The 13938-nt window shown below is 38.8% G+C and overlaps 1 protein-coding gene across 1 annotated transcript; it reads left to right on the top strand.

Moving 5' to 3' along the window:
- Positions 1 to 6269: 6269 nt before the first annotated feature.
- LOC116248312 (uncharacterized) lies at positions 6270 to 11277 on the top strand. The gene is made up of 9 exons (XM_031621077.2): positions 6270 to 6840; positions 7332 to 7598; positions 8401 to 8527; positions 8865 to 8926; positions 9055 to 9282; positions 9501 to 9622; positions 9707 to 9845; positions 10444 to 10569; positions 10961 to 11277. Exons 1-9 carry the CDS (start codon positions 6433 to 6435, stop codon positions 10982 to 10984), a joined length of 1503 nt encoding a protein of 500 aa, XP_031476937.1. The 5' UTR covers positions 6270 to 6432; the 3' UTR covers positions 10985 to 11277.
- Positions 11278 to 13938: the final 2661 nt, after the last annotated feature.

Below are 13938 nucleotides of genomic sequence, written 5' to 3' on the forward strand. Positions count from 1 at the left end.
TCTTCTTCAAGTTGTATGTGAAAAATCATAACAATGTTTGGAAAGGAAAAAAGAAAAAGCAAAGAAGGTAAAAAGGAAGGGGATGGGGCATTTTCTGTCTCTGTGTGTGCCATGCTGTGCTATCATGGTGGAACCGTACAGTATGTGGTAGAAGATGGCGACGTAAGTGAACTCTCTCGTAGGATACACAAATATTTGCATTTTATAGTTTTTTTACATTATTAAAAAGCAAGAGAAAAATGCCAATTATTGTAGATTAAATAGAGCCATCAAGCTCTTTAATTGATTTCAATGATAGAAAACTCCACCATTACTTAGGGAAATACCATCTGAACACAGTTAAATATGGAGACAGAGATAAACCATGTGAACACAATTAATCATGGAGACAGAGAATGAAAGAAGAAACGGAAAATATGTTTCCTGATCAGTTTTTTCTTGTGACATTTTTAGGCGCTGCGTTCATCAATAGCCGAGTTTCCAGGAACCACTTTTAAACATCATTTATTAAATGCTGGGTATGGTGCATGATACCTTCATCTAATAGCTCAGCTACATTTCCTTCCTAGTTGCATGATACGGCTGAATTTCATTAATCGTTACTGCCAAACAAGGAAAACAATTATGAGTCGCAGTTTATACTAATGCGCAGAAAGAAAGCTTTGTTTGTGAGATCAATGTTACTGGAGTCGAACAATTCCAACTGAAGCGGTGCCAAACAGATTTGGTTCAATAGCTGATTCAAGAGCGACAAGTGCCATTTTTAATTGTTTCTTAGACATTTCTTTAAGTTCTGTTAATTTAAAATTAATCCTTATATGTTTTTTCTAAAACTCTCACTGTGTTTCTGTATCCAATGTTACTCACCTCGATAACTCTCTTAACAAGTCTAGAGAAGCACAGATTCAAGAATTTTTCTAATTAACTTATCCTTAAGAATTCGAGAGTTCATCTATGTTTAAGAATGTACCTTTTCTTGTTGTTGTAGCCCAATAGATATGTACTTCACTTGCTTAAGACTCTAGAGCCTCATTAAGTTAATTCAATTTAAACCATGTTGCCGAATAGAAAAAGTAACAATGAATGCGTGAACAAATGAAAACCTGTGAGGGCAGCTGCAATTATAATTCGGTGGACCATCCGGGGAGGGTTAGAAGTAGTGCGATCAGAAACAGCCATAAATGCATTATGTGTGTCTCTCAAACAAATGGAATCGAGTACGGTTAAAAATCGACAAAGCTCTCTATCAGATTTGACCGATTTTCCACAATAACCATTTGGGATGTACCATCTCTCTCTCTCTCTCTCTCTCTCTCTCTCTCTCTCTCTCTCTCTTTCCACAATAACCATTTGGGATGTACCATCTCTCTCTCTCTCTCTCTCTCTCTCTCTCTCTCTCTCTCTCATAAACATGCATCCATGTGGATGTGCATGTTCACCATCATCATCATGATCATCATCGTCGTCATCTACCTAGAGACTTCTGAGTTGACAACAGTGCCGCCCTAGAGAGAAATCTTCATAGTTACTGAACTGCAGGCATGGGCACTGCAGAGTGACAAGATGATTCTTGTGAGATGTAAAAACATCATGTACATCCGAATGACTTCGAACATACAGTCTGGTGTTTACATCCGAAAGACTTTGAACATACAGTCTGGTGTACGCTATGTTTCCCATACAAACATATGGGCACTTTATGATATGATTATATGAAAAGGTATGTGTTTAGCCCACATGCTTCTACGCTTAAAGGTGACAGACGTGTACTTGAGTTTGAGTTGCTTGAGTTTGAGTTGAAGGGTGCACCGCTGCAATGCTCAATGCAATGCATGATCCTGAAAGACATGAGAAATGGGGAGGCCTTGGGCTACTTTTTCATGTGTAGAATTGTTAACCTCTCCCTCACCCGGATCAGACATGCATGTGAGGACTTTATTTTGAGAGTCCCCAAGGGAATCACGCTCAGTAAATGGAACTTGTGACATGAAATTCCATAGCTAGTATCCTCATCACTGTAGGCTTTGGTTGCTTAGAATTGCATAAAAGATAGGGTAGCTGCTATGACATATGAACCCTCAGCCGCTTGTCCGACAGCCAAATCACAAAACAGCGTCGGGCTGACTGTAGGAAAAAGTAAGCACGTAATGGTAGCAGACAAAGTTTCTCATTTGAAAAGAAGATTCATATATTGTGAGTGTGTTTGCAGGGACGGAGGGAAGGGGTCCGGCAGGGGCCATGGCTGCGGCTCACATTTTGGAAAAAAAAAACATGCTTATATTTTCAAAAACTAAAATTCCTAAAGATATTAATCGGCTCCTACACAAATTTTGAAAAAAAAAAAATTATTCGGCCCCCTTACAAGAAATTATGGCTTTGCCCTATGTGTATGTGAGAGAGAGAGAGAGAAAAAGGTGGGGAGAGAAAGTTTTGTCATGAAGAGTTCGAGCTTGAAAACTTTTCATGCCAAAAAAATATCATCGGAAAAGTTGGCCATTGATTCTCGAATGAAGTAGAAATTCATATGTATGTATGTGTGTGTGTGAGGGGGAGAGAGAGATTTTGCCAGGAAGAATTCATGTTCCTTGAAGCCGTTTCACGTCTCAAAATCTGGTCATTGATTCTCATATGAAAAGAAAATTCGTATGTACTTGTGTTTGTGTATATGTGAGAGAGAGAAAGATTTTGGCACGAAGAATTCATGTTTCTTGAGAGCTTTTCATGTCAAAATTAAAATACCATTGAAAAGCTGATTATCGATCCCTTTTTCCTAACAATTTTTTCAATTTCCAAACGAACGGACGAGGCAATTTCCATAGCATTTTGCAACATTTACGCCTGCATTACACACCTAAGTTGTCTACAACTTTCGCAGAATCTTGCTCAAATTCATTTATATATCTTCAGCATCTGTTTTATGGTCAGTACTTCCAAAAGACGACCAAGAAGTCGGAATATCTAAATACTCAATCGTAAAGGAAAATTGTTCATAGAAGTTGTGAAAATTTTCCTAAATTACGCATAAAATCATAGGAATATTTAAGGCATCTTTTTCTAAAAATGCACAAGCTTTGATCATTAAAGGAGTAAAAAGGCACTCCAATGAGAATATCAAAAGCATTCAAAAAGATGAATTTGAGAGGAAAAGGATGGAACCAAAGCAAATTTTGCTAAAAGTTGTCCATTCGAACTATAGTACCCCCAACACAAGAACTTTTCACAAACTAACTTTGGTTAGGGTTGCTAATGGGTCAGCTTTGTGTCACATCATGTTCATTACATACCTTTACTCAGTCTTCATTTTCAAGATTCATTCAAATATGATTAAATTGGTTAATAAAGTTATATTAGCCATATTTGAGGTAGGTGAAGGTGATCTTGATAAACCATGTATCAAAAACTGAAAAGAAAGATTACCAAGGAGTTAGTTTAGACAAATGACATGTTAAACTGGCTTGACTGTCATATCTATATATATTTTTAAAATGTTTACTTAGGGAAAACTGTGTAAAACCTCCCAAGGTCATAATACCCAGCTTCTACCTCAAAGGTTCTAATAAGTGTCACGTTTTTTACTGTTTGCAGTTTAGCAGAGCAACACACTGGAGCTAAAAACGGATATATCGTACCCATTTGATTTTAGCAGAAAAGCCCCGAAAGGTATGACCTGTCATGCCTAAGATCATCGTCTGGATGAGTATCGAAGCAGGGGCCAGGGCTGTGCCTGGTTTCGTTCTAATACATGTTAATAATAATTTCACTTCATGTGGTATGGAGGTATAGCACCTACAAGGATCGAACCATCGACTTTCTGTGTCACCAACCCGACTAGCTATATTATGCGCTGCGAGGCAACAGTCTAAAACTTTTGAGGCCATGATGCTACGAACCAGATGAATTTCACATGCCGGAGCCAAGAAATCGCAATGAGATTTGTATACATGATGAGTAAGTTTTACATGGAAAAGCAAAGAGATCGCCATATTCTGCCAAGGGCCCTCCGCGGGTGATTGTTCTAAGTTTCCAACCCTTCGAGTGCAATACGTTGGGATGCTTTAAAGTTTAAAGTGAAGGGCTCCTTGAATCCGATATGCCTTCAGTTAAATAAGTAGCAGGAAGCTTCGTTGTAAGTGAGTACCGATTAGATAGAAATGGGAAACATCTGCCTGTTAAGGCTGGGAAATGAGCCAAATGAATGAATAAGACACGTTTAGGCTTAACCAGTTGATCTATTTGAGTACTCAAACTTAGCACTAGTGACGGAGCCAGAACTAGCACTCAAGGGCAGAGCCAGTTTCCATGGGGCACTAGATATTATCAACTGCCACACATGCTCATACCTGCCCCCCTGCTTGGCTCATGTTTGCCACTGAGTCATTTAATAGTGAAATATGTTGTTTAGCTTCATTATCTCATTTATTGTTCTATTAATCTACAACAAATTGAGCTTCGACTCAAGCTGCAGATTTGAGGTTGCATGTGTGTTTTAATGGTCATTAGATCGCATAAGAAAAATTTAGTTTTGAAACCTCAAGTTGATTTCGCTCATGAGCTTATATGAATCATATAAATTTGAAAGTACAAGTGAATAAAAAATAAATAACAAATACAACACACGTTATTGAATAATATAATCATAAGCTTCCACGTTTGCACCGTAAGACTTTATTTTTCCACATAGAGAAAAGTGGGGAGATACTAAAGAGACGCTGAAACTCATATCTTTTTCGCTCTGTCTAGAGGCTAGGGCTGTGTCAGGACCTGAGTGGAGGTGCAGTACACTGGTCAACTAATCTCATGCATCTACTATTTATAGTGTAGATGAGTAGCAACCACGGGCAAACTAATGACCCGCGAGTCCAACCAGCTACTCTATGCACATCAAAGCAAAGGTAAAAGAAGTGGAAAGTAGTTCGGATCGGCTTTGGGGATACCAGATTCAATTTTAAGTTACCTTGTAATGCATTTTGTTGTCCTAAATTGGATCCATTTGAAACCCTGGATAAGAAGTCACCCATTTTTATAGAAGTGAATGCAGTTGGTTCTCATGAAGTTTGAAGAAATTTTGTGGTTATTTTGAACTCTTGAACGCCCTCCCCATAACAACACTTCATCAACTTTATGCCTTATTGTACATGAGGAAAGAGGAAAGCTCAAAAACTGAACAAACGTCCGGATCCGTTGAATGGCAAGTTCTTTCTAAGTCATATATGAAGATTATCAGGAACGTTTCAAAGAAAGGTTGGTAGAGTTAGTTTATGATGAGATTTGGAAGTTCCTTGTGATTCATGGAAATGGCATCTTTAAAATTCAGAACTGCTCTAGGATTTTCAAGAGTTCTCTCTTCTTTTATGCCCTTACAAGAAGGACATTAAAAAGAAAAGTATTGCTTCCTCAAATTTTCAGTTCTTAAAGTTTTTTTATTTCAGGGCAAACGCTTTTTTAATCGAGAGCAAACAGATTTTCATGGTACATGGAGTCATCAAGTCTTGACACCAAATTGGCTTGAATTGGTGGACTTGAATCGGGCAAATTGATTTGATTCAACTAATTCAAAATCATATCGTGTACATACCAAAATTTTAAATACTTCAAAAGTTTATTATTTTTAAATAACTTATATTCTATCATCTTTTTCCAATTATTCAGCTCGCTCATATAGTTTCACTAAGAATACAATCATAAACTTTTCTTAGGATTAACTGAAAGTAAGGAGTATGATTGGTTAAAATTGTGTCGAATCTGGCTTGTGATTAGGTTGCAATGGAGTTTATTAAAATAGAAAAATTAATAAACTTAAACTCAGCTTCATTTTATTTGTAATATTTGTAATATGTTAATTTAGGTTTAAAATCACAAGTTGGGTCCGGAGACATTACAGTTGTCTCGCTTATCAAGATTCAAGTTGGATTAGAATAAATCTTGGCATACTTTAAGGCTAATCCAGATCTAGTGCGAGGTCCACCCACTTTATTGGTTTGAGTTGAATTTGAGTTCGAGTTATACTCGAGTCGCTTAAACTCAAGTAAACTTGTTTAATCTAGTTATATTTTTTTCATTTTTAAATTTAAAATTATAAAAAAATATGTAAACGAGTCGAGATCGAGCTTAAACAAGAACTATTGAATTAACTTGACTCGAGCTTAAGCCGAGCTCGAGTTGAGCAATATATTAGTCGAGTGGACTTGACCCCAGTCGAGGTCGAGAATTCGTCCTATCGAGTTAAGCTAATATTGTACAGCTATGAGTCCTTCGACTCGGCTCCTTACCAGCCCTATTTCCCACCTCTCTCCAAATTCCAAAACGACTGACTATCAACAGGATAAGCTGCCATTTGCATGCAAGCAACCCACGCTCTTCTTCTCGAGGGCTCCTTCGTGTTGCATGTGATAAACGCGATCCCTCCCTCCAGCTCTTGCTTTTTCCTTCCAAATGATAGCAACCACTCTGAATCCCGCCATTTTTAAGCTCAGACACCCACAAAATCCCTTCAAACCAACTAAATTAAGGTACCCATTCGCCGCGATCAACAGCAAGGCTGAACAGAGCAAGGAGAGTGGCACTGGCACCAGCAGACGAGGAGGTGCAGTGGAAGATAACCCAAAATCTGGAAATGGAAACGGAAGAAGACCACCCATCAGAAAGAGCAAGGGGAAAAGGGGCGCCTACGGCACCTCCAGGAAGTCAATCCTCAAGAAATCGTTTTCTCAGGAACAGATTTTTTTTACCTCCCCAATTACTGACGACCCTGTGGTCGCCATCATCGGCGGAGGCATCTCCGGCATCGTCTGTGCACTCGCGCTCGAGAAAAGAGGAATCAGGTCGACCGTCTTTGATACGGTTAGTTTCTGTTTTCTTGAGAACGTTCCATTTTTTTCTCCTTGGTGCTTTGGCAGATCAATTGATTGTTAGTGTCGAGTTGGGTATTCGTGGAATTTGTTCTCGAGGTGTACCGCTTAGAGGCTTATGGGCTGTCCATTCTTTGGCTGATGAGACATCTTCGAAGGTAGTGACTCCGGGTTCTCTAACCATCTCAAACTAGTTTTACTATTCAGAAAGCAATGATTTTGTGGTTTATAGCTTCGTAAAGTAGAAATAAGTTTTTTAAGATGGTTAGAGAGCAGCTGCTTTGTTGACATTTAGCTTACGTTGTATAGTATTGATGCTATTTGCTATAGGGTCACTTTTCAGATGGATATGGCACAGGACTACAAAACACTGTAGTCAAGGCATAGTCGAAGATGAAAGAACAACGAAAATTCGTGACTATTGTATGTTAATGATTCTTCTGGTATTTGGCCTTTAACTAGTTTGAACTTGCAATGTTTCAGGGAATGCATGGCTTAGGAGGAAGATTGGGAACCAGGACGATTGATTCACAGCCTTTGGTGTTTGATCATGCAGCGCAATTTTTCACTGCAAGCGACCCTCGTTTTAGAGAATTGGTCGACGGGTGGTTGGAGAAAAGCCTGGTTCGTGAGTGGAATGGGCAGATTGGTGAACTGGAAGCTGGGCGTTTTATTCCATATCCTTCAACGCCTGTCAAATATGTTGGAGTCCATGGAATGCGCCCTCTTGCCGATTCAATTCTTTCTCAGGTTTATTGTGAACCAAACTCTTCCTTGTAAAGGTTCTTAATTTTTCTTGCTACTTAATAGTTAATAGTCTTATTATTTGTTAGTGTCGTGAAAGCTCTAAATACAGGATTTCCTTCTCTTGTAACGTAAGACTAGTTAGTTGCATGTCATGAAATTATCTGGTTACTTCAAATTCTTAAATAAAGGGACTCAGTGCTTTACTGCTTCTCAAGAGAATACTTCTATCATTCTATGAATTTGTATGAAAGCTTCAATCCAGAAATTCCAGAACTACCTGATTTACTGTATTCCAAAGTCATGGAAATATCCAGCGGTCTGCAAGATCTTAAGATTACCATGAGAATTTCATCAAAGGGTGGATCAGTTATTTCATACTGATATCTGGAAGTCACCTTTGATCTTTGATGTCTCCACGTGCTGCTCATTGCATAGATTTGATGTTTGAGGATATTGGCAAAACGAGAATTTCTGAAGATACAATTAAGAATGCCAAGCGTATCTACGTATAGAATCACATTGGGTCTTAACTTGATGAGAAAGCATACAGAGGAGAACTGTTGTGCCTCAAATCACTTGCACACCATACCTTATTTCCAGAGAATTGAATGTGCTAAGGGGTTCAATGATATAACATGAGATATCTTTCATGTTAATGCAATGTTACATTGTCAATTCTTGAACGTAATATTTGTCTTCAATCCATATTTCTTCACAATAGCTTTTAAACTTCTGAAAATATAATTAAAAAAAAATTAAAAACGATTGCTTCTTTTACTTGATTAAACTAATAATGATTTTGCAGAGCACTGCAGCCAGTGTGGTAAGGCCTTGCTGGATAAGCACATTGGAGCCATACAATGGGATGTGGCATCTAAGTGAGAACGGGAAGCCAAGAGGCCAGTTTGATGCAATTGTCATTGCACATAATGGTAAACCTGATTGCGAGCTTCCAACTTTCCAGCTATAGTCTTTTATTAAGAGTTTTCTCCAATTCTGTGAATGATCAAGTGCAAAACTATTTTTTGTGAAATCTCCTGTACAGAAGATGCCATTCTTATACTCATGTTTATGCAATCATGAAGGCGGAAGAGATTTACGTGTGTTTTTGTGTGTCTGTATGAGCATGTGTTTATCTTACTTTTGTTTATTTTCTTTTTTCTTCTTTTTCAGGTAATCTGAAGCAAATGGCTTGGAGTTTGTCTGTGGTTTGTCTTGTTCTTTAAGGCTTTCCTCATTTGATTGTTGAGCATATGGTTCCTCCAACAGGGAAATGTGCAAACCGCCTGCTCTCTTTGTCTGGGCTGCCTCTTATTGCAAGACAAATGAAGGTGAACACAGATACTGGTCAATTACAGTGCTATCTTTTGGGGAACAAATAGTCCTAACCTTCATTCCATTTCAGTTCTCTTTTTTGATAGATGCCATGCATCTAAATGGCTGAAACTTGGTTTTGCAGAGACTTGAACTGAGTTCAATTTGGGCTCTTCTTGCGGCATTTGAAGAACCTTTGTCACTACAGAGCCATTCATCCATTCCATTTGAAGGAGCATTTGTTCGAGGAGATGATGCACTTTCATGGATGGCTAACAACACTAAGAAACTATTCCCCTTGCAAAGTCATCGACCTGAATGCTGGACGTTTTTCAGCAGTGCTGCATATGGGAAGCGAAACAAAGTTCCACAGGTTGTTGGACTATTTCTTGCCTTCCTTTTCTTGTTAATAATTAACAACGATCTTACCAACAAGATTGGTGTTTTCTCTGTTGCTTTATTAATGTAACTAAGGGAATTCTCATCGGATCCTATAGCTTTTCCTTCCCCTGAGTAACCTGAAAATTGTCATACAAATCTGACACTTAAAAAACACTCAAATATGACTGTCAGTTTTGTTGTCATAACCAGGAAAATATTCCAAATGTTACAGCAGAGAAGGTTAAAAAGGAAATGCTTCGAGGTGTGGAGATTTCTCTGGGATTGCCTACAGGATCCCTTCCACAACCTATATACACTCGTCTTCAACTATGGCAAGTTGCTGTTTGAGCGTTTTAAGTTTGGCTTTTCGTTACAGTAAGTGTGCTTCAGTTACCTACTATTGCTGGCGTTTACAGGGGTGCAGCTCTTCCAACTAACACGCCTGGGCTACCTTGCATCTTTGACCCACATGGACGAGCAGGAATATGTGGTGATTGGCTTCTGGGTTCGAGTGTAGAGGCAGCATCATTGAGTGGAATGGCTCTTGCAAATCATGTAGACCTTCCTCTTTCCACTAGATAGTTGAAACTTGAGTGTAATTTATGAAGCATCTTTATTGAATACATGGGTTTTTTTGTAGGCTTTCATTTATTCATAGCAGAACACAATTCTCTCGATATTCCTAACTAGCTAACCTCTTCTTATTCTTCGTTAAGGGACAAAACCTTGTGTTGGTCAAACGGCTTTGTTTTCTTAACTGGCATATTTGACTTGGTGGTGATCTAGTTACTTACCGCATTGAAGTTTTAGTAGCCTTCTTATGAGCATATCTTGGAAATGTATTCTTGCCCCTGTATCATATGCTTCATGGCTACGTAATTACATGTAAAACATTCATTGATGATATCTTGCCGTCTTGGATGTAATCTAAGCTAGTCCAGTATCAGTATGCCATAGAAAATGAAGGTGTCGAATACAACTCCAGAAGCCAAAACTGTCAAGCCATGTTGGCATCCTAACCAGCAGAATCCATTTTCAACTGTTCAGCATCCATTGGTTTTGCTTAACTCTGTTGAGTTGCTCAGTCACTTGGAAGCAAAGAGTGCTTTCTAGACAACCCATTTGATGAACTGATGTTTCTGTGCTTTCTCAGATTGCTGATTTCATTCGGAGTGGTGGAGCACAGCCGGAGGACTTTGCTGTTGGTCTACTTGATGAGTTTCACCCTATCAAGGGGCACGACATAGGACAGTTTCCTGGGCTAGATACAAAAGAGGAGGTAATTGATATTATTCTTTACATACCCACATTACAAATGCAGTAGCTGGAGCTGGTAAACGAACAGCGTAGCTCATTGTTTGTCCATGCTCCTCATGAAAACATGCTGAATACGAGATCATTTGTTTATATAAACAAGCCATCGGCTAGGCTCGTATGGCATCATTCACGGCACCTTATGCGACTTAATATCAAAGCAATAAGGAGATGTCTATTTGGTAGGCTTGCAAAGGGCATGATGAACATAGACACCTCTCTAACTACTAATTAACAGGTTCGTGCGCCTAAAATTCTTGGTGGTTTGGACTCTTCCGAGGAAAGAATAATTTTTTGGCGTCCATTTAACACAGATGCAACTTGCCATTATTTGACAAATTGTCATTTTGTTTCAGGTTTCAGCAGTGCTGACGATGTAGCCTTTAAATTCAAGTACTACTGAGAGACACAAAGTTGGCCAAAGAGAATCAAGAAGCATACGTCAAGAGAGGAGTCTTTGTCACTGGTGCCTGGAAAGGCACTCCTGGCTCCGGGGTGCTCTTTCTTATTAGTTTTACCGAATTATGGAATTGATTAGAGAGGCAACATTGCTATACGATAAATGGGTTTAATGTAACAACTTAAATGAAAAAAATGCATGACAAACCTCTACGAGTTAACTGGTCCATTCCAAGTTTCCAACGAAGTCGGTTTATTTCCTTCAAAGAGCTTATATTGCAGGATCCGATGCAAATATTTACTTATTTATTTTCCTTTTTTCTTGGGGGACGGGTGTGTTGAACCTTGCATCATCAAGTACAATCCGAAATATTTTTAATATTTTTCAGGCATATCAACCGCCCTCCATGAGCAGTTAACACGTTCAGCGCTCTTCTTTTCGGGATCACGTTTACCATCCCTACCAGTGGGGAGCATTCAAATAATACCATAGTGGGCCTGAAAAGTAGAAGATGCTAAGCTGTTTCCATAAGAAGGGGAAAGACAAGACTGCCAAGAACATGTTCAGAAGTGGTGAATGAATTATGAAGACTAGGGTGCTAAAAGACACATGCCAACTAAGCCACAACAGTACCACACCAGCCAACATCTCGCTGTAACGTACCATTGACAGCCAAAAAAAATGGACCCTAATCAGAGGGGCAGTGATGTGCCCCTCCTGCTGTCAAGAAACCCATCAAATTTGATGGGAGGAAGAAGAGCCTTCAAGAGTGGCTCCATCATCATTCCCATGTGAACATACAGGAACCAACAATCATGGTAGTTAAACACCGTGACTCGTGGATGAACATCATGCATGGCAGAAAGCGAACAAAGTACCAAAACCCAGCATTTCAGCAGGGCCCATATGATAAAATTGAGAACATGTAACCCCTTTTTGCTAGATTCCTAGCACTAAAATTATGAACATATGAACAAAGAGAAGGATTTCATAGGGTACAGTGTCCACTTAACGTCGGTTTCTTTAACGCGCGAACTGCTATATGAACTCAGGAAAAGTAAGAGCTTTACTGCTGTTTTTTTACTGGAAAAACAAACATCTTGCTCACCACCGATGGAAGCTTGTGGGGCATCAGATGCAATGCAGAGTTTCATTCTTGCAGTTTCTATCATAAGAAATCCAGAATACAGAATTTGCTGCAAAACTGCTTCATTCTGTAACCTTAAGCAAACAGGATTCTGGAAACTAATGCAGGCAAAAGAAAAGTATGATTAACGCACATCCTACAAGATGATTCACTACATCCTGCAAAAGATGGAAAATAATAATTTCACGTGAAGCAATGAATCTTTCCAGTTTTCCCTTTTTTTGCTCCTTTGCAGGGAAAAAAGGTTGACTACCAGCAGTGTAGTATATGCACATCATACATAGGACCACTAGCTAGCACACAAAGGCATTCCATTATTAGATTATCAGGACATGCTTGTGGCCGTAACAAGTCCAGGCATATCAGATCCACATGACAAAGTTCCAAGATTTCTGCTTTACAGAGGAAATGCAGTTGCAGTACCATATGTTCCCCTCTTGTTACTCCTCACAGGCATGCAAAAGCATGCCAAGAAGAATGATATCTCAACTTTTAACAAATGAACCTCCATTGAACGGTCGACTTCCATGCTCTTTCTTGAACTCAGCATGCCAGCTTCAACACTCATCATTTCCCTTCCCTGGCTTATTGGTGCGGGCTTTGTCTCTATAAAGCCAATGTTTGCTTCTAACTGTGTTCTGTGGATGACTTCCTGCATATTATTGATTCGCTAATGCAGTTCACTGACCCTGCCTCAACTCTTTCATGGATTTTCTGTAATACTTGCTGTTTGCCATACCACCCCAAACCAACATCCTATTACAACTCCGGTAACTAAGTTTTATCTCAATCCAAAAAAATAATGAGCTACCTTTAGTCACATCATAGTTTTAGTTTGTCAGGCTTATGAAAGCAAATATTCGGGAAAATATATCGGTTATCAATTAGCAATTTTTGAGTCGCCAGATCAGTGAAACCTTAATAACCTTGCCTCCTACCTGCAACCTAATAAAGTCATCTTGTATAACCGTTTACTTCTTTTTTCTACTGTAGCCTCATCTACATGGTAAAGATAAAAATCAGATAAATATGTGCCTCTAAAATATCCATCTAGTCCACAGCTAGTATTCACTTTAATCTGAACTTGGAAAGTCATGTCAACACACACAGTGATCATTTTTCCATCTGTGGACCTTGCTCTGAGTAATAAAAAACTGCAGTATCTCTTGAACTCTGAAGATTGCGGAAATGGCTCTCATGTAAATGATTTAGATATTTATGTTCAAAAAATAGATCGTCTAAAAGTTCAATAGATAATCTAACCACTGATTTTAGGTGTACTACTGTTCTCCAATATTAGCTTATAAATGTCATCTCCTGACTAACAGAATTAGCCACTTTACATGGTCATGCTGCACACGAGTCACACAACTGTCCAAATATCGTTACCTGGATAACAAAAGTAGCCACTCATTCTATATAATTTTGAACTGTCCAGCAGCAAATTATTGCATGATTGTGCTCAACTTAATCTGCCTGAGAACACGTAAAGTATAATTTCAAGATTACACCAAATAGTTATTCGTTATCTTTAGACAACAAATTCCTTTTCTTAAGTAAAAAAACTTACCGTCATTCCATAACTTTATGGTCCCGAGATAGCCCTGGCATACTCTTTCTCCATATACGTATCCTATTTTTTAGGACAAAACGATGATTCATTCTCAACCTTATTTAACGCGTCCCTCTTCAAGAGACATTGAAAACAGGATGCATCAAAGGATAGCGCAAGGAATGGACACGAAAGGCAATGTTTCACGATGCAAGAAACCTACACTCTAGTGTAT

The sequence above is a fragment of the Nymphaea colorata genome, chromosome 1 (assembly GCF_008831285.2).
Source record: "Nymphaea colorata isolate Beijing-Zhang1983 chromosome 1, ASM883128v2, whole genome shotgun sequence".
Taxonomy (NCBI): Eukaryota; Viridiplantae; Streptophyta; class Magnoliopsida; order Nymphaeales; family Nymphaeaceae; genus Nymphaea; species Nymphaea colorata.